General features: G+C 33.3%; 2 protein-coding genes across 2 annotated transcripts; both read right to left on the bottom strand.

The window, feature by feature from the left end:
• Positions 1 to 312: 312 nt before the first annotated feature.
• Positions 313 to 4,857, bottom strand: LOC129873617 (NAC domain-containing protein 54-like). The gene is made up of 6 exons (XM_055948746.1): positions 4,405 to 4,857; positions 3,458 to 3,735; positions 3,019 to 3,351; positions 2,023 to 2,466; positions 1,703 to 1,781; positions 313 to 956 (listed from the first exon to the last, which is right to left on the bottom strand). The coding sequence occupies exons 1-6, from the start codon at positions 4,559 to 4,561 to the stop codon at positions 568 to 570; spliced, it is 1,680 nt and encodes a 559-aa protein (XP_055804721.1). The 5' UTR covers positions 4,562 to 4,857; the 3' UTR covers positions 313 to 567.
• An 8,415-nt stretch (positions 4,858 to 13,272) lies between these two features.
• Positions 13,273 to 27,516, bottom strand: LOC129872493 (PH, RCC1 and FYVE domains-containing protein 1-like). The gene is made up of 9 exons (XM_055947469.1): positions 27,466 to 27,516; positions 27,103 to 27,186; positions 26,851 to 26,940; positions 26,690 to 26,764; positions 26,407 to 26,598; positions 23,083 to 24,930; positions 22,639 to 22,886; positions 21,894 to 21,951; positions 13,273 to 13,458 (listed from the first exon to the last, which is right to left on the bottom strand). Exons 1-9 carry the CDS (start codon positions 27,514 to 27,516, stop codon positions 13,273 to 13,275), a joined length of 2,832 nt encoding a protein of 943 aa, XP_055803444.1.
• Positions 27,517 to 27,754: the final 238 nt, after the last annotated feature.

Raw genomic sequence — 27,754 nt, 5'->3', positions numbered from 1 at the left:
ACAAAGAATTCCCATTTTATTGGAAAAGAATGAGGGAGGGACCAAAGTATATTTTCAAAGACTTGAATGTTGGTGTTGCACACTTTTGGAGTCAAATTGATGATATCATAAATGATGTCTATACAACAAATTTTTTAAGACTTGTGTCTTACTGTTCAATTAAGTCTTAGAGAGGCTATTTTGCCAACTCTCCCGACTATTTTCCCTGATACAACTAAGAACCAAATTACTGTAACAAAAAAGAATCACAAAACGTGTTCCAGACGAATACTTTGTTGATAGGCTCAATAAATAAATAATAAGTCGCTATAATAAAATGAAAGTATTGATTAGATATTGAAAAAGAACAAATACAATCTATATCAAGAGCTTACATCAGCTGTGTCAATTTTCAGGGGGGGGCTTAAGTTAAGCTTTTCCTTAATAACAATTAATTGTGGTTAGCATTACAACAAGCTAATCTATAGCAAACAAAAGCAAAAGAAGAAAAAAATGGTACTAAGAAAGAATTGAAGGAACAGTTAATATGGTAAACATTTTTTGATTGCTTCTTCCTGTCTTGATTGTTTAAGCATTCCCCAAAATACTCCAAAATGTATGTAAAGGTGCAATCAGTTGTACCAAAGTGCTCATTGTTCCCTTCCAATTGACTCTCATAACTAGAGTTTTCCTTGAAAATGCCATAAATGTGTCAAGAAATGTTGCACTTTTTGTTATTTTAGTTATGGGAAAATCATGCACTTTGACTAGGTCTCTATGGATTGTAACTGTTTTTGAAGGTGCCACTTGATGATAGAATGTATTAGCTGCTTGCCTTGTGGCAATAAACATCCCTTGGTTCACTTCAATTTTCTCATAAACTTCAAAGCTTGGAGAACTTGAAAAACCATCAGTTTCTTCATCATCCAACAACTTCTCATCATTACCAAATCCTAATGAAAAATTGTTTGCTTCTCCTGTAATAAAAAATATATTGATCAACAAAGAAAACAAATAGGCAAAAGTAGAGGAAAAAAGTACAAGTTTAATTATATTTTCTAATAATGAATTTTTACGGTATGAGTGTGATAGCAGATAACCTTTTTTATTTTTAAAGAAAACTTAAATAAATTTTATGCACTTATAATATTACATGGATTAGCCAATGATGGCAAATTTTCTACCACACATATAAAACTACATTGATAGTGTGTCCTTTTCAGGATAATGATCTCTCTTTTCTGATAATGTGAAAGTTATTTTATACTACTATTATCACTGTTGCACAAGTAAAACTCAATCATTACATATAGTCAATTAGTAACCTAAAAAACATGATACGCTATCTATTACAATATGCTGAACACACATATTTTAAAAATGTTACGCTATAAGTTCATATAAATTAAATACATAAAGAAAAGGAGTGTAGTAAAACAAAAAAGAGAATTAATTTAAATAGTCTACACCCAATTAATATATATATATATATATATATATATATATATAGATAGATAGATAGATAGATAGATAGATAGATATTGTATTTATAATATATGTATGATTGTGTATAATCAATGTATATCAATTAAAAAAATATAAATAATAAATCTATCTGACTGTTTGTGTAAAGATTTTTAAAAAAGAAAGACTTATGTATACATTCTGAAATACATATAAAAATTTAAAAGAAAGAAAAACTTGTGTATACATTCTGAAATACCTTGGAGCTGATCTTGTTCCTCTTTATGGGGACCTGAAATATGTTCTATTGGAACAGTCTCGTACTCCTCAAGAAAGGTCTGTCATGTACAATATAAAGCAAATTAAATACTTATCTAAGCATATTGGATTCCAAGACATAATGCAAAATAATAATAATACTGCTTTTTAATCTGTCTCAAGAAAAATGAGATAAATTTAATTATAAATTTTAAAAGTATATTTTTTTTTCTTAAATTTTATATCAAATCAATCTGTATTAGATAAATTGGAATGAAAGGAATAATAATTAAAATTGATCGCATAGATTAGTGGCATTACCTTGTCATCCTTTTCTGACATACCTACCCATCTCAATCTTTCAACCATAGTCTCAGATTTGAAATCCTCATCAAAATCACCAATTGCAATGGAATTATTGTGATCATCATCTTCCTTTAATTGGTCCATAAAATTGAAGGAATTACCCAAGTCATGATGGATTTGGTTGTTATTATTATGAGGAAGAAAAGAGAAGTCATCTCCATAATTAATATTATTATAATTTCCATCCCATGAATATTCTTGATTTGTAAAGTCATGTGAAGCTTGGGCTACAGATAGGATTTCCTGTACAATGTCTGTTTGATTTGTTGTACTCTGATGATCATACATAACATCATTTGATTGAGACATCACATATCCTACTTGGGGAAAATCTTGCACTTCCAATGGAGGCAATGCAAATCTATGCTGCAACCTTGCACACTCTAATGCTATATCAACCTTCAAAATAATAAAATTAAAGATAAGAAATAAAAATAATAATTAAACACAATGACATAAAAGAGAATCGTTTTCTTTTTTTTACTTATACGCTACGAGGAAAAATATTTTTCACAAAAAATAAATTTTTAAAAATGTTCTCTTCAAAAGTAAAGTATTTTCTTATGACATTTAATAAGCAAGCAAAAAACATCGTCCTACAAACATATATATATATTTTGGACAAATTACAGTAATATGAGTATGGAGGTGGAGCATTTGGGGGTGAGGAAAAGACAATTAGTATGGAATGCTGTCATGGAACTTCGTTTTTCATACACTCATAAAAATAACTCATAAAAATATTATTTTTGTAATTTTTAAAAAACTTGATTTTCTTAAATAATTCATGACCAATCAAACATGAACAAATTAAAAAATATTATTTCAAAATGTATATTTTCTTGAGACCAAACACACACGTGATATATAAAAGGATAACTCGATGCATATTAAAGCTTTGGGAAAAGGCCTAACCATATGACAGTTAATTATAACATGATTATTAATTACCTTAGATGGGTGATTGTATGGAAAAGGTCCATTAGTGTGAAATGATGGATTGTTATTGAAAGAGAAATTAGCTTCATCTGACAAGTATTGCATCCATTTATTATCATCATTGCTTGGACTAGGTGCAACATTCATTAATGTTGATGAACCATGGAGAACCATAGATGATGAGGTTGTTGTAGGCATTATTCCATAATCAGAATCTTCACCTCTTCCTCCTTCAGTATACAATTGATCATTGATGCTACAACCTGATCGATCACTACCATAATGATCTCCAATTTTTGGAGCATTCAAACTCTTCTTGAATACACGACAAAGTGCATAAGCATCCTACAAGAAAATTAGACATGTATAAGTTTTTAATTCATTAATAGTATAAATGTTTTGAAGTTGTAAGGACGTATAAGTTAAATCGTTATTATGTATTTGTACGTACCTGGAAGCCATTAGCAACTTCACATTCTCTTTCTTCCAAACGATATTCATGCATAACCCAACCGGTTCGAGTTCCATGAGGTGCTCTTCCTCTATAATACACAAGGGTTTTCTTCATTCCAATTGGCCTCATTTGTGAATTTACTTTCCTATCCTTACCGGTAGCCTTCCAGTAACCAGCTTTCGTTGCACGATTTGTTCTCGTTCCATTAGGATATTTACGATCACGAGGACTGAAGAAGTACCATTCCATATCTTTACTAGGCAATAGGGACTTATCTGTAAATTTACAATGAAGTGGATTAAATAAATTATGAAATGAAAAAGGCAAAAAAGACTAGTTCAGAGCTGGAACTCATGATTTCCCTAATGCAATGATTATCAAAGCTTGTTTTATAAGACTTTTCATTTTTAGGGACCATCCAACTAATAACTTCCTTTAAAGCAATTGGAACATGCATGAAATCATCATACAATTTAAGAAATTTTATACCTGGCATATGATCTTTGAATAACTAAAGTCTGTTCAAAGTATTCAGAATCACACAACATATTACTTCAATTTGCATAAAACACCTACGAAATACAATAAAGCTTGTTCTATACGACTTCCCATTTTTACACAGAGTCTCTAAATTTATGTATCAAAGTTTATTTTTTTATATAAAAAAAAAAAAGGGAGGAGGAAATAGTAGTATATATAGCTTGCCTTGTATTATGTCGTCTTTGTTACTTATATACCTTTCTTGATAATCACTTTGGAAAATATCAAGCTAGCTAGATAATGTTTGTTTTTATTTGTCTAAGCAATTATACATCCCAGAGCTAGCCATGATGATTTAGAGATGATGATGGGACGAAAATTAAACCCATGATTATTATTATATACTATGTAATTTTCTCTTAAAGAGTATAATTATATAATGAATTATATATATGTATATATACCTGGTAAATCCCATGGCTCACATTTGTAGAGGTCAACTTCAGGAATGACTTCAAGTTCAATTTTCCTGCCATTGATCTTTCTTTTCAAATAATAAGCAACAAGTTCTTCATCAGTTGGATGAAACCTGAAACCCGGAGGCAATGAAACTGGTGCCATATATACTTTTTTCTTTGGAACTTCTCTTTATAAATTTTCTTGAGATAGAGAAGAGAGAAGTTCCAAAGAAGAGAGAAAAATGATGATGAAGTTGTTGTTAGGATTTGTGATTTTGATAACAAGACAAAAAGAGAGGAACCAAGTCTAAAAAGGAAATGAAAGTTGCCTAGCTCCCCCGCCCCCCCCTCTTGCCTTACTTTTGTCTTTTAAATTGTTTTTGTTTTCTCACTTTAATAAATCTTTCTTCTCAAGCTCAAAGCCAAATATTGCTCTAGCAAACACTTTTTCTTCTCTAAATAACCACTTGGTCTAATTTTGTTATACATACATACAGAGGGCAACATATATAGAGTATTTTTCTTAGCAAAATTCTATGCTTGGAAGTTGTCCTTTCTTGGAATCTGAGCTTCCTTGTACACGTGGTGGTATCTGATTTGTTGCATTACCGACCCTAGCTAGCTAGTGGGCAATCATATATATATATTTATATATGTAAATTGGTAAATAAATAAAGAATTGTTTCATTTGTTTAGAAGGAGGGGGAGAGGATCTTTGTCCCTCTACAACTACGTTTACGAGAAACTGTCTGTATGGAAACGAATTGGCGGCTTTTCTTAACTGTCAATCTCCCATAGATGTTCCTTTCACATGCGATGCAAAATTGAATACTCGGCATTTTATCGCCGGCTCAGTTAATTATTTAATGTTTAGTTTTACACAAAACAAGTTATAATTAGCTATATATTTTTCAAAAATAATGATTTTCCGATCAAACTCATCTAAGAAAAAAAAAATTCTCTAATTAATGAGGGTTTTTATACATTTTAAAATTCTAAATATAATTTCAGTGGAGGATTTAACATTTATTTAGTGTTTCCGGCTGCAGTAGTGGAAATTCTCCCGTTCCCTAGTCAAAGACTAGGTTGGATGCGGGATCTCCCGACTATTCACGCATGAAGATCGTTGTATGTATGCTCCGACTCGCACACGACTGTCTTTTTTTCGATTGAAGAGTCGAGGATGACCTTCTATCCAGAAAACTTCGCTTCATGAACTGTTTTATCGAGATTCTCTAAAAAGTCAAGGTCGTGGGTGGTGCAAGCCCCCCTTCTTTTGCATAACTTAAAAAAGATATAAACAAAGTACCAAAGTGGCTTAAAAAATAATTAAAATTGTAATGGTGATTCATACTGTTAGAGAATTTATATCTGTTATTCATATTTCACAAATAATGTCATATTGATACATCACTAAGTTTTCCAAAACTCTTTATTTAAATTCATGAAAACGATTTCATCTTTAATATTGATGTGATCTTAAACTTTTAAATCTTGTTCTTAATAAGGTAGGGTGTCGTGATGGGTCCTACTATTGGAACGTGATGATCCGACATGGCAAAGTGGGGGAGCAAGGATCATTTTGGGCAGCTTTTGTCTTTGTCATTGTCATTTCTCTATCACAATGGATACCAAAATTCTCTCTCATGTGTGCTTTTCCTTTTGATCAATCTATCTTTTGGTGCTTTTCCCCTTTTTGAGGTTTAATGTTCTTTCTTCTTATATAATACCCAACATATATAATAAAATATTAAAATCTAGCTTCTCTTATGTTCCTCTTCCCTTCCTGGCAAGAGAAGGAGGAGAATATATCTAAGTGGGTCCCATTCAAGCTACTCTTCAAGATTCACTAAATTGCAAAACAATGTTCCTTTTTTCTTCTTCCATATTTGTATTAGAATCCGATAAAATTTAAATTTTTATTTTATAAGAAATTTTTATCATTCTCAGGGCTCGAATTCTAGATATATAGTTAATTATGGAGGAATTATAATCATCACACTACAATTCATGTTGGTTAAATCAATACTCCCTTTTTTTCAATTTATGTGTTACTTTTAAATTTTGATCGATATTTTATAGTGTATTTTTGATGATATTGATATGAGAAAAATTATAATTCATAGTATTTTTTTATATAATTTTTAAATCTAAATTTTACTTTTAAAATATTAAGCTGATCTAATCTAATAATTTGACTTCAAAAATTAGCTGAATTGACTCTTGAGACGCGGAAGGACCACATAATTTGAAATGAAAGAAAATATTTTTTTAGCTGTAACAACCTTCCTACTTTTGATTAATTCTAAAATTAATCGACTTATATTTTAAGAAAATCATTTAAATTATTTAACACACCTATGTTGCTATGATGATATTGTCAATGCATATATATAAAGGGAGAGAACATTTATTAGGTGGAAATAAGGGTGACAAAATTATTTCAAAGCATATGATCCGCTCAATCCATTTAAGTTTTAATGAGTTTGAGTTTAAGTGATTTTGCGGATGGATTGATTTGGGATTAATTTAAGAAGAACCAACATAAATCAATTTGAAAAAATACATAACTAAGTAAACATACATAGTATAACTACTCAACCACACAATAGTTTACAAAATTACACAATTACATGGTGATTTCACCAACCATTTTTCACTCGTCTCTCTCCCATCTTCTCTTTCTAAATCTTCCTCTTTCTCTCTCTCCCGCTTCTTTGAAATAGTCTTGAAAGAAATTGACAAATTTGAAATAAAAACTTTGAGAGACAACAAAATTCCTCTATATATTCAGATAGAGGAAGAGAAGATATCATGGCTGTCGGAAAAAAGATTGCAGAGTGGTGAGAAAAATCACACTAATATCAATTGTGATTGAGATTGTGACTTTATGGAGAAGATTGCAGAGTGGTGAGATAAATCACACTGAAATCACATATTTGATGCCAAATATATATATATATATATATATATATATATATATATATATGGTATATTTTCCTATACGCAATCACAACTACATGCACTGAAATATGAGTGTCTTCTTAGAATTAATTTGTATCTATTCACAGATACACTGGATACATAAATTCATTTTTATACTAGATACATGAATTGATACTTAACACCGTACATAAATAAGTATATATTTATGTAAGATATACAGGATACACACATCACACAAGTTGTTAGCTTGCCAGGTTGTCCCGCGCACCTTTAAAAAATAGATCGTGACAAGTGGTATCAGAGCATTGGTTCCAAATATGGCATCGAAGTCACAACGCAATAAATAAGTAACTCATGAGAAAAACCAAGAGGTTTGAAAAGGTACTGCCAAGAAATGTGAAAAGAGTAGAGTGAGAGACACTTCTCAATCCCCAATAAGCGGCAAGAGCCACATTGTTAAGGAAGAAGACGGTTTGATAGCCGGCCACCTTGACGAGAAGATCATTGGCGTCGAAGCTAGTTGGTAGCCTTGAATAGGCGTATTGTTTTTGTTAAAAACAACTTCAATTCTCTTGATTTAGTTGTCCTTTAAGGGCTTGATGAAGTTAAAGGAAATCTTATTGAACAAGGAGAAAAGCACAAGAAAAGACTGACCAACCTTGAGCTCTAGCTCACGAAAGTTCTGACCGTTTTACACTAAGAGCTTAAGGAGTTGAGGCAGTAGGAGAAGGAAAATATGCTCACGGGTGGGTGTGGTCTAGTGACTGTTAGAGAAATTTGTATTGAAGCTCCTAAGACAAAAGAGTTTCATGGTGAAAGAAGTGCTTAAGATGTTGAGAACTTCTTGTGGAAAATGGATGCATATTTTGTACATGTTAACATTGCTAGTGAAGCTGCCAAGATTAGAACTGTTACAATGTATTTGATAGACTGCCATGTTCTGGTGGCATAGAAAAAAGGCGGACATAAAGAAAGGAACTTATTCCATTGGCGATTGGTAGGAGTTCAAGGTAGAGTTAAAATGACAGTTTTATCCTCAAAATATAGTGCACGAAGCGCATAGGAAGTTAAGAGAGCTGAAACAAACTTCATCCATTCGTGACTACGTTAAGAAATTCATAAAGCTTACACTCCAGATCCCGAACTTGACCAGTGAAGACCTTTTGTTCTATTTCTTAGATGGTCTCTAAAACTGGACCAAATAAGAATTTCAAAAGTGATATGTCAACGATGTAGATGAGGCGATTATTGTGGCTGAATCATTGACTGATTATTGAAGTGATTCAACGAAGGGAGGGAACATAAGAGAAAAACTATTCCTCCCGAAGTGGAAAACAATAGGAAAAAGGCAAGTTTTTTTCTCGATCGAGCAATGAGTATCGAGGAAATCGTAACCAACTTTTAAGCTTCCGCAAGAACTAGGAACAAAAGAAGAGATTTCCAAATCGCGAAGGCTATTATCTTTGTGGTCAAACTACTTACACTAACCAGTATTTTCCCATATTGAGTAAATTTGGGGTGATGATTACTGCCCATAAGCAGCAAGATCAGAAAATGACACAAGGCAATGGACAACCCGACGAGCATGGAAGACAGGTTGACAAAGTGGATAGGGGAAAGAACAAAGTTATTGGTTTGTTCAACCAAATGTCCCTCTTCTATCATATGTGTTTGGAACTAATTGTTGATCAGCCGCCTCGTGTGAGGCCACGTGAATCCTTAGTTGTCAATGTCAAGTTGAATGACAAAGACATCCGCATCATAGTTGACACAGGTGTGACACATAATTTTTTGATAAAGGAATGAGCCAAAGATTTGGAACTTGTATTTGTGTCCAGAGACACACTATTGAAGATCGTCAATGCCCTTTCACGATTGTTTAGGACTTTGCTCCTAGAGTACAACTTGCTTTGGTAGAGTGGAAGGGGTTAACGGATTTCACTGTCGTTCCAATGGATGTATTTGACATTGTATTGAAACTGGACTTTTGGTATGAGATCAACGTGTTTATTTCGTAGTGTATTAATTAGCTTCATATAAATGATCCTGGAGGTTCGTGTGTGGTACCCCTTATTTGGGTGCCACAAAATGGAATGCATTTGTCCACTATGCAACTTGTGAAAGGTTTCAAGAGAGGTGAGCCAATCTTTCTTGCCGCCTTAATCGGAGTGGTTGAGAACTACCTTAAGGCAGTAACTCTACCATTATGTATTGAGCAAGTCCTTGATGAAATAAGGACATAATATAGGATGAACTTCCTTAAAGGTTGCCACCATGAAGGAAAGTCGATCATCAGATTGAACTTATTCCCGGGGCGAAGCTGCCTACCATATAGGCTTATCGCATAGAGCCACTAGAATTGGAGGAATTGAGGAAGCACCTTAAAGAGTTGCTAGATGTTGTCCATATCCATTTATCGAAAGCACATTTTGGGCTCGTGTTTTATTCTAAAAGAAGGAAGGGACTCTTCATTTATGCATTGACTACCGTGCTCTTAACAAAGTTGCGGTGAAAAATAAATATTCGATCCCTTTGATTACAAATCGGTTTGATCGTTTGAGCCAGACCAAAGTGTTCACCAAAATGGACTTGAGGAAGGGTTATTAACAAGTACGAATTTCCAAGAAGATGAACCCAAGATGACTTGTGTCACTCATTATAGGGCCTTCGAGTGGCTGGTCATGCCATTTGGCTTGACAAATGCTCCTGCGACATTTTGTACGTTGATGAACAAACTCTTTTATCCATTCTTGGACTAGTTTGTGGTAATTTATTTGGATAATATTATGGTATATAACAACAACATGGAGGAGCATATGGAGCACTTGCACAAGGTGTTCTAAGTATTGAGGGACAATGAGTTGTGCGTGAAGCATCAAAAGTGCAGCTTTGCACAACTGATTATGCAATTCCTTGGGCACACCATAAACCATGGTGAGATAAGTATGGATGATGGCAATGTAAAGGCTATCTAGTATTGGGAGGCTCCAACAAAAGTACTCAAGCTTTGGTCATTTCTTGGCCTTGCCAATTACTATCAATGATTTATTCTTGCTTATTCACATATTGTTACCCCTCTTACCGACCTGCTGAAAAAAGGATCGTGAGTGGGAATGGGGTAATAAGTGCAGAGAAGCATTTGAAAATCTCAAAGATGTTATTAGAAAGAAGTTTGTCTTGGCTCTCCTTGATTTCACCAAGGTGTTCGATGTGCATACCGATGCGTCTGATTTTGCTATCGGTGGTGTTCTATTGCAAGAAGGCCACCTTATAGATTTTGAGAGCAAAAAGTTGAACGATGCCGAGATGCGTTATACAGTGCATGAGAAGGAGATGATTGTCGTATTTCATTGCCTTAGGTTTTCGCGTCATTATTTATTGGGAGCTCATTTTATTACCAAGATGGATAATGTGGCGATAAGTTATTTCCAATCTCAAAAGAAGTTAACTGCCAAACAAGCCCATTGGCAAGACTTCTTGACTAAATTTGATTACACCATCGAGTATAAATTGGAGAAGGCTAATGTTGTAGCCGATGTGTTTAGTCGCAAGGCAGTGTTGGCAACTTTTGTGAGCTCAACAACTAGCAGCATTGTTGAGTCGATTAAAGAAGGCATGCAAGTTGATCCAGTAGCAAAACAACTTCTTGACTTGGCCAGACAAAAAAGTTTTAGGAGGAATATGGTATGTTGTATACTACCGGAAGACGCGTATACGTGCCTAACTGGGCTAACCTTAGGCACACATTGATCAAAGAGGGACACGAAACTGCATGGGCAGGTTATCTAGGGAAGAAGCGAATATTGACGTTATTGGAGTCCTCTTATTATTGGCTCTATACGCAGGATGATATTGAAGTTTATGTGCACACTTGTCTCATTTGTCAATAAGACAAAGTCGAGAATAAGGCGCCCGATGGATTGCTTGAGCCGCTACCAGTTGCAGAGAAATCATGGGATAATGTCAATATGGATTTTATCACTTGCTTATCGAATTTCAATGAATTTGGCAATATTAAGGTCGTTGTTGATCAATTCTCTAAATATGCAACGTTCACTTCCACAATGGCCAGTTGCAAGGCAAAGGAGGTTACCCGTTTATTCTTAAGGGATATTGTCAAGCATTGGGTATACACAAGCATATTATCAGTGATCGCAATCCTCAATTCACCGGAGCCTTTTGGAAAGAATTATTTGGTTTCCTTGGGTCTAAGTTTCTATCCTCAAATGGATGGACAAATAAAGCAGATCAATGGGCTCTTGAAGTGTTATTTGAGGCACTATGTTAGTGCCAATCAGAAGGATGTGTTGAAGTTGCTAGATACCGCCCAATTCTCTTATAATTTGCAGCGGAGCAAGGCTACAGGGAGGGGTCCATTTGAGTTAGCAACTGAGCAGCATCTAAACACCCCTCAGTCCTGCCCATCAATGCAGGATTAAAGAACCTGGGTGCTTATCACATGGCCAAGGCTTGGGAGGAGCAAGTTTACTTAGCATGATCATATATTGATAAAGCAGCCCCAAAAATGAAGAAGTTCACTAATCGAAAGAGGCATCCGGTCAATTATTGTATTGGAGATCGAGTCATGGTGAAACTCAATCCCTGACAGTTTAAGTCACTGCGGAACATCAATCAAAGCTTAGGCGCTATGAAGGTTCTTTTGAGATCACTGCCAAGATTGGCAAGATTTCATATCGGTTAGACATGCCACACCACTTGAAATTATATCATGTTTTCCACACAGTCAGTTGAAGCCATATTTTGAGGACGTGGAAGACAAGGATGGGGGGGCAGCCTAGTCGAGCTTTGATTTTTATTACTCCGCCAGTGGTGGACAAGCGATCGAGGCCATCATCGATAACCATCTAGTTCGAGGCAAAGGTTGGAAGAATTCAAGTGTCAAGTTCCTTGTCCATTGGAAAGGAGCACTACCGGAGGAGGAGTCGTGGGAGAGATGAAGATTTGTGGTAGTTCCGGGAACAAGTCCATAATTATTTACAGGTGTGTGGTACCACGTTCATCGCCAATTCAGGTGGGGGAGAGTGTACCGCCCCGCAAGTGTCCACATTAAATTTCCGTAGTTCCGAGGGCGGGACGAATTCGCCCTTGGCTTCAACGAGCCTAAGTGTTTGTGTCAATTTGTTTTCAGCCTTAGAAGATTATTTAACTCAGCATAGGAGTCAACCAATGCTCATGGAAAGGCCTTTTGTCCAGCAATTTACCAAGGGGCCAAGTAAAGCTGCCTTTTGAGATGACATTTTGCCACTTCTGAAAACATGTTTGACTATTTCTCACCAACCCTTTCCTGCTTTAGTATTGGCAGTTGTTGTAGTCTGTTTCCTTGGGAATTCAAACCCATTTACTTGTATTTAATTTAGATAGGCTGTATTAGTCCTTGGGACAGTCAGACTTGTATTTTTCACTCTTGAATATCCACTACAAAAAACACGGCTATTAGCCACGCGTAAAACCGTGGCTAAATGTTAACAAAATCGTGGCTAACACAACTTCGCCACGGTACCTTAGCCACGGTTGTCAGCATGCCTATAACGAGCGTCGCCAGTAAATTAGCCACAGTTTTAACGTCTGTGGTAACATTTAATTAGCCACGGTCTTGTGTGTGTATTAGCCACGGTTGAACCGTGGCAAAACTACAAAGGTTTTTTAAAAAAAATTATAATTATTTTCATGCAATATTCTGGTACAAATACATTAATTGAGCATCAATTTTGGCTAAAAAAATACAGCAACAGCGTGCCTCAAAGTATCCAACAAAAGTATAGCATGTAACTCATCTTGGTCTCATCAAGTTGTTCTTTGGTCTTTTCATATTCGATCAACTTTTCTTCCAAGGTTTTTACATGTTTCTATAAGTCTTCAACACGTTGATGAAACATTACTAGAGATATCAAGATTCACATGACTTGTTCAATGTCTAGGCATTCCAAAAGCATTCGAAAGGCAAACATTACCACCTGAACCACGCACACGACCAGAATGATCAACTCCATACACTTTTCCAATGGTATCATTAGGATGGACTAGTATCTTCAAAAGAACACCTGAACTTGCAGCAAGTTCCTGATCTTTAGGAAGATGCTCCAATATTTTATCCTACAAGTACAATAAAAGAAATGAGATATTCTCGTACCAATAAGGCCTCTCTGTGGTAGAGTTGGGTATTGATTCAAGCAATTGTCCATGTAAATATAGATGCTAAATAGGCAAAAATAACATATAAACATACAATAACAAGCACCCCAACACCCTTAATTCACGTTATCCATATCGTTAAATTTAAGCTCATCTCAACCTCTTAAAATAAATATATATTTTAGTATGCTCTGTATGACCAAAAGCAACTATAGAAAAATATGGAGCCACTTGAACACAATGAAATGAAAGAGTTGGTGAAGTGCACATACATAGTTGATCTTATCAAAACAAAAAAAACAAAGGCATAGGCCAGAGGGCACTCAAAGCAGAAACCATTTAGCAAACAATACTTTTTCAGCATATTTCTTGAAATTATTTGGGGTAACTATTCTTTTTCTTTCTTCCCACCTAATATTGGGGTCACTATGCATAAACAAGACACAATTTGTTGGATGACTATTGTGCATTAGGGAGATTAAGTTGACTTAATTAATTTAATCCACATACAATTTCTAGCTGTTAACAACTAGGAAACCACCAATAACATTTTTCCTCTTTGCGGAACTGCTTTGCTAGCACAAACTACACCCTTTTTTTAACTTTGGCACCATGAAAATGACCATCACCCATCTAAAAAAAAATACAATCATTTAAAGAAAACCCACCATGAGATCTATATAAGAAACATTAGTAATTAACTAGTCTTACTGATTTAAGAAAACCCATAAAAAGTCATATTCTTAACGACTAGAAAACCCACCAAAACACATCAAATTGCAGATTTTATATGCTCATAACTTCAATATATAAAAAACTATAGAACCCTTATTTCAATTTTGACTTTAAAAACTCTAAATTGCAAAGATTTATTACCTGAGAAGAAGTAAATTTACCACTTTTGCTACTATTTGAAGCTAGAGCGAAGGAGGAGACGACGAAGCAATTGTTTCAGGGACATTGAGGAGACGATGGAGCAATTGGTTGTAGAGAGTCTTGGTTGCTGGGTATTGTTTTTTTCCTATTGAAAGAGACATGAGTAAAAATCAAAAGGAAAAATTGACAATGTAAATAAGTGGGGGGAAATGAAAAAATAAGGGAGAGAGTGAAATTTACAGTTCCCGTCTGATTTTGCCACGGTATTTTAGCGTCAGTTCTTAATTCGTAGAGAAGTTTACATTTTTGTGTGAAATTTGCCACGGTTTATTAAACCGTGGCTAAATAACCGTGGGTAAAATCTATTTTTTTGGTAGTGATCGTCAGAAAATTGGTACTTGCCTCCTAAAACTCTTGTTCTTTTCTTTCAAAGTTCTTGCTTGTTTGTCTTGCGTTTTGTCGCGTGACTGCCTTGTTCTAGCACTTGTTTTGCTTGTGTGTTTTAGGACTGAAGCCTTTTGTGAAGCGTTGTTAGCTTGGTAGGCTTTCCCGCACGCCTTCGAAAGATAGGCCCGTGATATTATAAATATTCTAATTCTAATAAAGCTCAAATCAAAATCAAAGCAATACTAATGCTAACAAAAAAAATATTTTTTCAACACTATGAATGATAATAATGTTGAATATTTGTTCTTTAGTTACATCAGTTTAGACAATTAAAATATATAAATTAATATTTTTTTTAATGTTTAGTCATATAATTAATACTTATTAGACTTATTTTAGCATGATTTAGTACTTTTAAATTATGATCATTTTCATTATGACATATTAATTTGCAACATCTATTTTATCCGATTTCATTATTATTTTTTGTTGAAAGTTTTTGTGTCATCATTCATCTCATATTTTGTGTTATTTTTTTCTGAAGAAACACTTTAGATAGTTATATTTTGATAGGACGGAAAAAATATTTGAAGCACAAGTTAATTATATGTTGGAATACTTTACCGGAAAAATCCAAAAATTCGAGAAACCCGAAAAATCCGAGGTTGAAAAACCTGAATTTAATAAGTTTGCTTTGATTTATAGATTTGAAGACCCAACATAAATAATTTAATTTGATATTTAAAAAATCTGAACTAACCCGATCATGTACGCCATTAGCTACAAGGTACAGTTGAGGCCGTTACTGCATCCAATACAAAGGAGGTTTCCGCATAGCAATAGGTATCAAGGCAAGGAAGTTGTTCATTGAAGTAAGTGCTGGAAGAAAAGAACTAGATTTAAATGGGTGTGCTCTCTTGTTTGATTTGTAAGTTGCTGTTCTAATTGTTACTTATTTTACTAGTATAGGTACTAGTGATTGTGTAAGTAAAACATGTCAATTTCAGAGATTAGAGTTTATATTCTTTGAAAGGGCCCTTAGAGTCAACTGTTGCGTTGAGGTATTACAATTAGTTCCTTAAATTATAAATTTGTAATTTGAAATCGCTTTTTAAGGTTAGTGAAGTTTTGATTGAAAATTCTACTCAATATATAAATTGTGATTTTTATTCCCTTGATCAAGAATGTTTTTCAAGATAAACTTGTGTGTTATTTATTTCACTATTTTAGTTGCACGTAAAGAACCCAGTTCCTTAAGGATTGCTGAGATAGTTAGGTCCTAGTTTATTATTTCAGATGAATTATTTGTTCACTATATTAAAAAATATATTTTTATTTTTCATGTCACTTTTAGCATACTAAGATAAAACTTTCCTTTTTATGTTTTACTCTAAGCAATAACTTATTCTCCAAATCATTTTTGATGACCTGCGATTATATGTCAATTAATATGAGTATTGTGATAAAATAAAATCATGACAATAATTATTTTTTAATTAAGAGACGTACAAATAAAAGTGAACAATTAAAGGAGTATTACTAATACCTATTTTATTTATAGTGGTCATTGAAAATAAATCAGCTGGGAGTGTACGGGTGGAGGGAAATTAAATACCCCAGCATTCAAACCTTACTCTATCATGACCCCCAAAAAAATGAACACTATATCTATAGTTATTAAGACTCATGTTGGTATCTCTGCCCAATTATTCATATTTAACTAAAACATTTGAGGAACTAAACACTTTATTTTTTCTCAACATCTGAATTTTGTCTCATTGGAAACTCTAAAGCAAAAGAAGGATTAAAAAAGAGTTGTAAGTTGTAACATTGTTTAAAGTGGCGTGATGATATTCTCCTAATTAATAATGTATTCAAAATAATTAATACTGCTTTAATTTCCTAATAATGTATTCAAAATAATTAATACTACTTTAATTTCCCTTGCCAACTAGAAAGGATGTCTCCCCACATTTCTTCTTTTTTCTAGTCTGAATGCACACAATGGACGTTACAAAAAGAAGTACTTTAAGAATTGTTTTGAGATTATTATTATAATAAAAAGGCAAAAAAGCATTCACTTGTTTCCTTCTAATCATCAAAGCATTTTGTGCTTTTCTTTTTAAGGTATTTGAGTATTATATTAATGATTTGCATAAACGAGGCGTATTAGGGGTTAAGAAAGATTAATTATTATATCTCCCCATGCATAAAGCTACATAGTATCACTTTCTCCAACTCATCTTAAAATGGGTAATAATCATTGATAAAGAATATCAATATTGACTGATTTGGGGTTTAATTTGGACGTATCATCAATTTGATAAAGTGAAAGTTCGACTGATTTTTTTTAATTATTTATGATAATGGATATGGTCTCTTCTTATTAAAAAAGTTATTATAAAGGGCAGAATTTGACTAGATTTTGCATTGGAATGTGAAAAAGGGATCAATGTGTTCTAAGTTTCGCATGAAATTAAATTTGAGTAGCAGATAAAATTAGCTCAAATTCATATAATTCGCTTTAACTCGTCCAAATTTTAATGGAATTGGGTTAGAAGTAATTTTAATGATAGTTGATTTAGGTTAGCCCAAGTACTTGATCCATCATGAATTAATCGTACAGATAAATTTATCATGATGTTTAATTTTGGCTCATGAAAATGCTTATTTTAGCTTCTAAAGTTCAACTCTTGATTACGATTTTTTTCATATGAATAATTTTTTCTTTGTTATTATCATAGACTGCTATAAATATAGGTTACTATAATAATTATTATTTGTGAAATATCATTATTTCTTACTTTTTGTAGAAAAAAATAATGTAAATTTTTTTACAAATTTAAAAGGACGACTTAGGTACAAAGTTTGTGTTGATAAAACTACAACATAAAAATCATCTACAGATAACATAAATTATTGATCTTTTATAGAATGTAACAATATCCCGTTCTTTATATATATTTTTTCACCCATGGAACAATATTCATATGGGTATTTTTTTTATGTTCTTTCTAGTTTTAGATAGCTGATCAGGTCTTGAATTTCAATTTTGAATATGAAAAAATGTCATGGTAGTAAATGTTATGAGATGCGAATTTAAAAGTTAATATCTTAATGCAGGACATTGAACATTAGATGGAAAATTAACAAAGTGTAAATATATTTATTTTTTAAAGTGAAACATTGTGAGCAACAACAAAATTACATAAGGAATAGTAAAATTTGAATGGTCACTTCATTATTTTATAGTAAACTTTACCTAAATCCCATAGTGAAAAAGCTCAATTACAATGCATCCCTCATTTTTCTTAAATTACCCGATTTCCCTTTTTTTTTTCAAATTTCTGATACATTACTCACCTTCCTGATACATCAGTTTTTGGGTGTAAAATAATTAATGTTTGTGAGTTATTTATGGATAGTAACGTAATTTAAGTTATGATTGATTGTTTCAATCAATTAAAGTGCTAAATAAGGTAAAGAATCCTTTTAAGAATAAAATAGTTATGAAGATCAAGGAAAATTCTAAAAACAGAGCATCAGTGCGAAAAACAATTCAATCAGAATCATGAGATGTATCAGAATCTGATACATAAACATGATGTATCAGAATCATTATATTTTGATACATGAGAATTTTAATACATAAACAAGATGTATCAGACACATTAAAGGTTGATACGTGAGGTGTTGATACATAGACAAGATGTATCAGAAACATTAAATATTGATACATGATAATCTGATATATAATCAAGATGAATCAGATTCATTAAAGCTGATAAATGAGATTCTGATACATAAATAAGATGTATCAGAATCACTAAATCTTGATACATGAGATGCTGATACATATACAATATCAGAAGAATTCAAGTTTGATAAATTAGAATCTGATACATTAACAGTATGTATCAGAAACAATCAAGTTTGATAAATTAGAATATGATACATTAACAGTATATATCAGAAGCAGTCAAGTTTTATACATTAGAATATGATACATTAACAATATGTATCAGAAGCAGTCAAGTTTTATACATTAGAATATGATACATTAATAGTATGTATCAGAATCAAGAAGCAGTCAAGTTTGATGCTTGATAATATGATATATAAACTTTCATCTTATATTAGAGTTTCATACATGAGAAAAACTTAAAAGTCTGGTAATTGTACATTCTTCTAATACAAAATTCAAAAAAAAAAAAACTACTCGACGTCCATCGGTTCTCCTTGACTAGAAGATATGAAATCTCTCTTAGATTTTTTAGGATCTTCGGTATCGCTAACATAACCATCCTTGGCCTTTCGACAACCAAAATTCCACAATAGTGTGACATATCTTGAACGGAAGAATTCGACATGTAGTCCAGTATTTGGAATAGAAATTCCATCTTAAATAACTTTATACCTTCTTCACCTATTGATGATTCAAAATCATCAAGAAAATTAGCCCTATATGCCGTTCCGAATCTCAATGGGTGGGACGGGATCTTCTTGATGACGTATTTCATTCCCTGCATTGGCATGAAAATGGTTAAATACAACTTGAACTTTATACATAAATACGATGTATCATATGCATTAAAATATCTGATCCATGAGATGAGATTCTGATACATACAGAAGATGTATCAGAAACAGTTATATATTATATTCTGATACATAAATGTAGAAGTATCAGAATCATTAAAACTTGAAACATCAAAAAATGACACTTACACATGATGTATCAGAAATGGTAAATCTCCAAAAAATTGTATTTGAAAAAATATTATGTATCTGATACATAAATGTATATGTATCAGAATCATTAAAACTTGAAATAACAAATACTGAGACTTAAAGATGATGTATCAGAAATAGTAATTCTCAAAAAATTGCATTTGAAACAGACATTATGTATCTGATACATAAATGTAGATGTATCAGAATCATTAAACTTGAAATAACAGAAACTGAGACTTAAACATAATGTATCAGAAATAGTAAATCTCAAATAATTGCATTTGAAAAAGACATTATGTATCTGATACATAAATGATATGTATCAGCTTCATTAAAACTTGAAACAACATAAAATGACACTTAAATATGATGTATCAGAAATAGTAAATCTCCAAAAAATTACATTTGAAAAAGACATTATGTATCTGATACATAAATGTATATGTATCAGAATCATTAAAAATTAAAACAACAGAAACTGACACTTAAACATGATGTATCAGAAATAGAAAATCTTCAAAAAAAATTCCTTTTAAAAAGACATTATGTATCTGATACATAAATGATATGTATCAGAATCATTAAAACCTTCACAAAATTTTCATTCTAAAACAAAAACTTAATTGAACACATACCTTTGGGAGATTAGGGCATGTTGTAACCCCTTCAATCTTGTTGTCTATTTCTTTGGGTGCATGTTTAACTGTAGCTTTCGACTTCAATTTCTCACGTAGCTTATTCATCACTGCTGGATCGTTACGATGTTTGGATCTAACTTCGTCGTAACCTTCCCAAGACGAATCAGAACCAGGAGAAACAAGAATTCGTTGATTTTTATTGGACTGTTTGAGACCATGAACGGATTCCATATGTATCATTGAAGGTATGAGAAACAAAAATAGAAAGATTTACAGAAGAAAGCAAATGATAAAAATTTAGAAGATTTTTCAAAGATTTTCAGAAGAAATCAAAATATACAAATTTTAGGAGAAATCAGATTGAATGAGGATGAAGTAAAATTCCATATAAGGGAAGATTGAAATATACCTTATTTGGAACCTTGAAATTGATTAACAGTTGAAGAATAACAAATTAACTAGAGCAAATTAGGGCAAGGATGAAGGAAGAAGCGGATGTATCAGTGAGGTATAGAGAGAGAAAGGAAAAAGAGGGAATTTGGAAATTTTTTGATGTATATGAGAATAAAAGTAAATATATTAGGGGAATATGTGTAAAAGGGTAATTTACCCTATTTTATATTAGATGAAATGTAAGTTTGAAAAATATAAAAATGATGGATCAACGTGAGCGGATTGAGTTATAACTCATTGTTGAGCCCATTTTATCCCAATCAATTTTAGCCCATTATAATTTTAGACAGAGTTAGACAATGACTTATTTATTGCTTCAATCCATCTTGACCCTCACAAATACTATCCAAATGACTCATTTGTCACCCGTATTAAATAGCATGGATGATGGATTGAACCCTTTCCAAATCAGAAAAGTAGAATCTTTTATGTTTTTGTATAGTTAAGTTAGAAACCTTTTCAGTTGTTCTTATTCTCAAACTAGTAGTTGAGCATAAGTGTTTCCTATGATCGAAGCATGACTCTCCTGAAGGTTCTCGTTTTCCATGAGTGTTTCCGGATGGAGTAGTAGATCTCCGACGACAAGTGTTTAATTGCACTAGATTCAATGATATTAGGCACTATGAAGAAAAGACGTAGTGAAATGTGGTATCACTAGTTGTGCTAGCTCTATTGCGGACAAGATATTTGTACGATCATATCTAATGTATCCTCTGAGCCCCCAAGTTCTTATCTTTTTTCAAATGATCATCCCACAATCTCGCTAATAAGTCAAGACTCAAGATTGATCCTTTTCGAACACATCTTTGGAACCAGCCATGCCACTGAACTAATATTCTCGAACATATTTCGTTGGCGCCACATGTCCACTCTTTATTCTGCCATGTTTGCAAGTTATTATTTGCCCAGTACAAAGATGATTATATATAGACCATGTAATTAATTAACTATTATTCGTTACCAAATTTTTGTGATGATGCTTGACTAATATAGAATTGAAGGGGAAAAAATTGTAATTTATGATCTATAACGACTCATAAATATTTTTGAGCTAAAAAAATATAGTTCTTTAAATAGAGACTTAAAAGGCATCATATAAAATGGGTGAAGTTGTTGACAAGATTAAGTTACCTCCTTCGTACACACAACACATCTAAATTTTTGACTGATGGATTAATGATTTTAATGAACATGAACTATTATTCATCAAGGTATAACTTATTATACATTTCGAAGAAAAGGGAACTTCTAATTTGTCATGTCTTGGTTCATATTCATATATTCTTCAACATCATATTTTCGATAGACCAATAGCTTGTTCTTTTCCCACCACTTTTTTGCTACCTTCGCAGTGAACTTTTCCTTACTGCATAATGCAACCCAAATAAAACATTAATCGAAATTGTAAAATATACATGAATTAATATTACGCAGAAAAAACTATTTTTCAAAAAGTAACATTACTCCTTTTACAATAAATATATAATTTGGTAAAAAAAATAATTCCACAATTACATTAAATTATGTTGTATGTAAGTTGTATATTGTTTATAATGTATTTTATATGTATATCATTGCATGTCTGCTGATGTATTGAACATATATCCAAAATACATACCCGATATATATACCACATTATACAAATTTCATGAATATATATTTATACAACGTATAGCCTTGCAATGCTCTAATGCAAAAGAACAATAGACAACGACATAACCAATCAAAAAAAAAATTCAAAAATACTTTATAATAAAAAATCTAAATTACCCTCTCAGATTTTGGATAAAAATTATTGGATTAAAAATAAAATAAAAATCCAAGTTGAAAGAGAGGCACGAGAGAGAAAAGATTGGAGCCTAAAATCAAGGGGATGCTATTTTTGTAATCAAGTACAAATATTGCTATTACTTGTAATTAAGCTTCAAGAGTGGCATAGCTAGGTAAATTTCCCATAAAATTGGGACCAAAGGGAATAGTTATAAGAATTCAACGATAAGAAAATTTTGATTTACTCTTGAAATTGCAATTGTGTCACATAATAAGAATTTACCTGAAATTGACTTGCTTGATTCCCTTTTTTCCAGTAGGTGATATTGTGAGAGTGATGAAGACACCGCGCTTGTACTCTTCGACCCATTCCACTTCCAAATCATCATCAACATAGTTTTGTTTTTTGTTATATGTGGATCTTAACTTATTGGAAAATATAATTGGAGAAGCCAATAGGCTATCGACTTTTCTATCTTCCACAGACTCATTCTTAGTAGCAAAATAAAGACTCTCTGACATTGTCTGGAGCTGCAATAATAATCAAAAACAAGCTAATAAGGGCATTGTATTTTATGATTCCTACAATAACAATATATACTGTAGTTTTCTAGCGACCTTGGACAAGGTTGGCTCCGTGAAGGACTGCTTTCCAGCAGAGGAAAACTTCTCGTTGCTGCGACTAGTAGAATTATGATTTAAGAAAACCAAATATTGGGAAATGTACCTGAGTTCTTAGCTTGGAAACTTCTTCAAGTAGGAACTTATTTGATCCTGGCAATTTTTCCTGCATAATTAGCGTGGTTGGGGAAGCCGAACCGTGTGAATTTCTCGTGTGTCCTCTTCCTCTTCTGAGGAATTCAGGACAAGGAACTTGTCCCCATCTTGGAAAATTATCCAACAAAGATTCAATGGGATCTAAGCATTGACTCTTCTCATTAGAATACTTTCTTGTTGACATCATTCGACTTGATATACTATTAGACTCTTCTGAGTTATCAATAGCTTGTCTCGGGCTATGCTTTTCCGTCTTCAAAGCTCTGCTTGATTGAGCAACCTTTTGCAGTTGGCAGAAACATGAATCACATACCCGAAAAGCTTTAGTTTTGTCTGAACTAAGAGATGCATTTGTGGTTTTCTTTCTGCAGCATGCACGGCAAAATAAAAGACCACAATTGTAACAATTATGCTTCTTTCTTGTAATCCGAAAAGCCGTGCCGCATCCCCTGCAAACTGATTGATCAGTACTTGATATAGATTTGTGCAAACATATTGCTGATGTTGAATTTGATCCACAAGCAATATGTTCCACTTGCCTGTCTCTTAGAGCCTCAACTAAGGTTGGACAATTTCTATTTTTCGTATCGCCTAGTCCCAACTGTCCGTTTGAACCTTTACCCCACGTGTAGACATTTCCCTTAGATGTAAGCACAGCAACATGATTAGATCCTGAGGAGATCTGTGTAACAAACTTGTCTTTAAGTTTCTCTTGCACCGTGACTACTGATTTATCTTTGGCCTGCCCATCCACCAAACTTCCTATTGTATAAACCTCTCCGGTGTTTGACAGCCCAACGGTTAAGGTGCTTGCACATGTAACTTGAACGAAATCATGATCCACAAGTTGAGCTACACATGTTGGTAAAAGCTTTGTATCATTATCGGAGTGACCAAGGTTTCCTTTATCCCCATTACCCCATGTAAAAAGCTTCACACCGTGATGATTGGATTTAAGGTGATCATGAACAGATATTTTGACTAATGCAGCTGTATGCCACGGTCCACAAGCAACAGATTTCACACGCAAACCTCTAAGGGATTCAACTTCTTTCGGGTGAGCCACACATTGGAGATTTCCATGACCAAGAACACCAAAAGCTCCATCTCCATAAGTAAACAGTTGTCCAGATGTTGACACAATTCCTGTGTGCCATGCTCCACAAGCGACGTAAGATATTTTCACACCATCCAAAGAACCACAAACTCTGCTTGGCAGCCAATAGCTTCTCGTCTTTTTTTCTCCAACTAAATTGTCTCCCCATGTATATAATTCACCTGAAGTTGTCAAGGCACATGTATGGTATTCACCACAACTGACAGATTTTACATGAACCCTGTTAAGGGAGTGGACGATTTTTGGACTTGAAGTGTCTATATCAAGTTTATGTCCAAGCCTTCCATTCTTTCCTTCACCCCAGCAAAAAACTTCACCTTGTTTGGTTACTAAGGCAGCATGACTACTCCCAAATGATATTGTTTGTATATCAAGCGTTGTAGTTGACTCCAGAAGTTTGGGTAATAAAGCATCCATCTTTACTTCCCCTGCATCACCCAAGCATCCTCCTTCTGCTCCTTCTCCCCAAATAAAAACATCCCTTAAAACATATTGGATAGCAGTGCCATCACAAGATTCTCTTTTTCGGCTTAGATCATTTGATGAAGAATTTGCGATAACAATATCCTTTCTGTTGTACACATTTGATAGAGGAAGAAAGATGTCAGAGGAACATGATAAGCCATCTGCGTAACGCTTTTCTGAAAATGATTGAGCGGGACTCCTTGAGAAGCTTCGAACCTAACAAATAAGCCTATGTCATTTTTAGAGTAATCGAAAAGGCACCTATACATTTTTTTTCATTTCTATCAAATAACAAAGACAGTTCAGATCACATTATAACAAGATACAACACCAGCAAAATTAAAAGGTTTGACTCTCGAAATCCGAACTGTGCCACATATAATGAGACAAAGGGAATAGAAATCCCCGTTTCAAGGAATAAGTCTCCTACTCAATAGAAACATATGGACAAAATAGAGCATACAAACACATTACACAGAAAAGGTCCGATTAACATGAGTTTGTGAAGGTGTTAGGTTATGCATTACTTTCTATAATTCTCAAGCTGGAAGAGATCAAAAATGATGAAAATCATCCATTAGCATATACTAGTGTTGGATATCATAGACTGCAGTCATCCCTGATACATGAATTTTTCTTAGTCATGAATTAGGAGATTAATTTATGGATGTATATGGTTTTGTTGGTGCACTTGCGTAAATATTTTAAGCTACATGTACTACACTAGGTATATATTAAAAAATACGTATAGTTGCTTTATTCAAGTGAATCAAGTAATATTACGTACAGTTACATCATGTTTATGGTGCAGATGTACAAATAGGAGTCTTGAGTGAAGAGGGACTGAATGACACATCTGCCAAAGTAGATGAAAAAATCCTCATTTGACTCTAAATACTGGATGACGAGATGTTAAAGAAGGCTTTTTTTTTACAAAGTGACAACAGATAATGATGGTGTGATAGCACCACAGACAAGGTTCAGGAGAAGAATGAGATATAGAGAAGACATAAAGATTGAACGTGTCATTGAAAACCTTGCAAGACCCCTATATTCAAGAATTAATCATGTAATTGTCACTATTGAAGAGTCCAAGGATCTGCACTCCATGACTATAGAAGACCTAACTGGATCATTGCTATTCCATGACAAAAGCCTACTGAAGCTGAAAAAAAAATGGATTGAACAAACTTTGGAAGCAAAGGCTTTCTCGTGAAACAAAAATGAAAAATGTGACACACATCAAAAAGGCCGTGAAGGTGAACAAGGTAGAGGAATATTCAATAAAGGAGTTGGAGCTCACAAGACAACAGATATCTTCACCAAGCCATTAAAGATTGATGTCTTCCAAAACGTCTTTTGGAATGACAAATCTAGCTTGAAAGAGATGTTGGATTATTATACCAGATTCATCCATATACAGTACATGAATTTTTCCTTAGTTTATCAATTAGGAGATTAATACAAGATGCAAGTATAATTTTGTTGATAAGAGGGAGGGAGGAGAAAAAAGTATAATTTTGTTCAAGCAATCGGGGAAATGTGAAGAATTGAATTAACTTAAGATATATGTACTAGACTAGGTATTGTCCACTTGTCTACAATACAATTTGATCGATTGCACAGGGAAAAGTAGCGCTTAATAATAAGGTGAAACATTCAGAAATTGATATATCAAAGGAGATGAAGAACCTGAGAAAATCTGTTTTTCTTCACTGAAAATCCAAGATTATGTTTCCTCCGCAAATAACCTACTGGACTACTAATGCAACTTTGCACTCCTCTTTTGCTTTTTATATGGTCCACCAGTCCATGTCTACTCCGAGATATTACAGCTCTCAAGCCTAGAAACCACGTCGCAGCCTGAATTTTGTCCTTGCATATCTGCATTGATCCGATGAATTATGACTAAGAGAATATACATCCATGTACAGTATCCTTCACAATTAACTTTGAGACTAATGAAATAACTTACCAGATCAAGAGTTTGGTCGTCATTTCCATATATTAGAGAAATGCATTGACTATCCATCTCTGCCTTAAGTTGTTTCTGTTGATTTAAAAACCAGAAGGAAATCATATAATGTTAACTATGGATGATCTTGATTAGAATTAATGTTCAGCTCCACTACTTACAGTGTTTTGGCCACGGATGATATCTGTGACTGCGCTTAAGCTCAGTTGGTTTTCCTTCTCACCAGAGTACCAAATCAAAAACTTTTCATCCTGTCAATAATCCCAGTGTCTTCTCACATACTAAATCTATACATATAGGAATATGACAAGTTCCTATAGATTAATGGCAAGTTGTTCAATTATTATTATGGATATGTATATTCCATATACGACATTACTTTAATAGTTGACAAGTTTCATGTAATGATTTACCGCGGATAACCTCAAAGGACAGAATTTGGGCTTCCCTCTTTTACCATACTTCAATAGGGCGCCCTTCTTCAATGCAATTATTGCCTGTAATAAAAAAACGTGACACAAGAAAAATGCAATTTCTTTATACACACAAACATGTACATTTTGCAAGATTTCAAACTTCCCTAGAAGATAGACGAAATAGTGATGGAGGCAATCAGCAAGCTAAGCACACTGATTACATGATATATTGGTAAACTTCACCATAACTCTCCGAAAGGATTTTTCGTTATTGCAGTATGTCGAAAGATACGAGACATATATAATGTATGCATTGCTAAGATAAAAAAACTTATATGTTTAAAGAGAAAAAGTAGAAACCTGTTCAATAGCTCTATCAGAAGGGACAATTGCTAAATGTTCCTCACCCATTTTCAAATGTAACACAACAACAAGGTATCCACAACTAAGAATTATAAACCTTAGTATAAAATGAAAAAAAATTCTATACTCTAAAAAGTTCCTAGTCTTCTTGGGCCAAGCTGCAGAGAGAGAGAATTGTGATACATTTTCCATAAATACATGCATTCTTTATAAACACATGATATGATATCCCTTTTCCTTTTTTCGTTATTTTTATCACTATTTTTCTTTTTTAGTTTTTCCTCAA

This window comes from Solanum dulcamara, chromosome 11, assembly GCF_947179165.1.
Source record: "Solanum dulcamara chromosome 11, daSolDulc1.2, whole genome shotgun sequence".
NCBI lineage: Eukaryota > Viridiplantae > Streptophyta > Magnoliopsida > Solanales > Solanaceae > Solanum > Solanum dulcamara.
The sequence above is the reverse complement of the archived record's forward strand: the minus strand, read 5'-3'. Positions and strand labels throughout refer to the sequence as shown.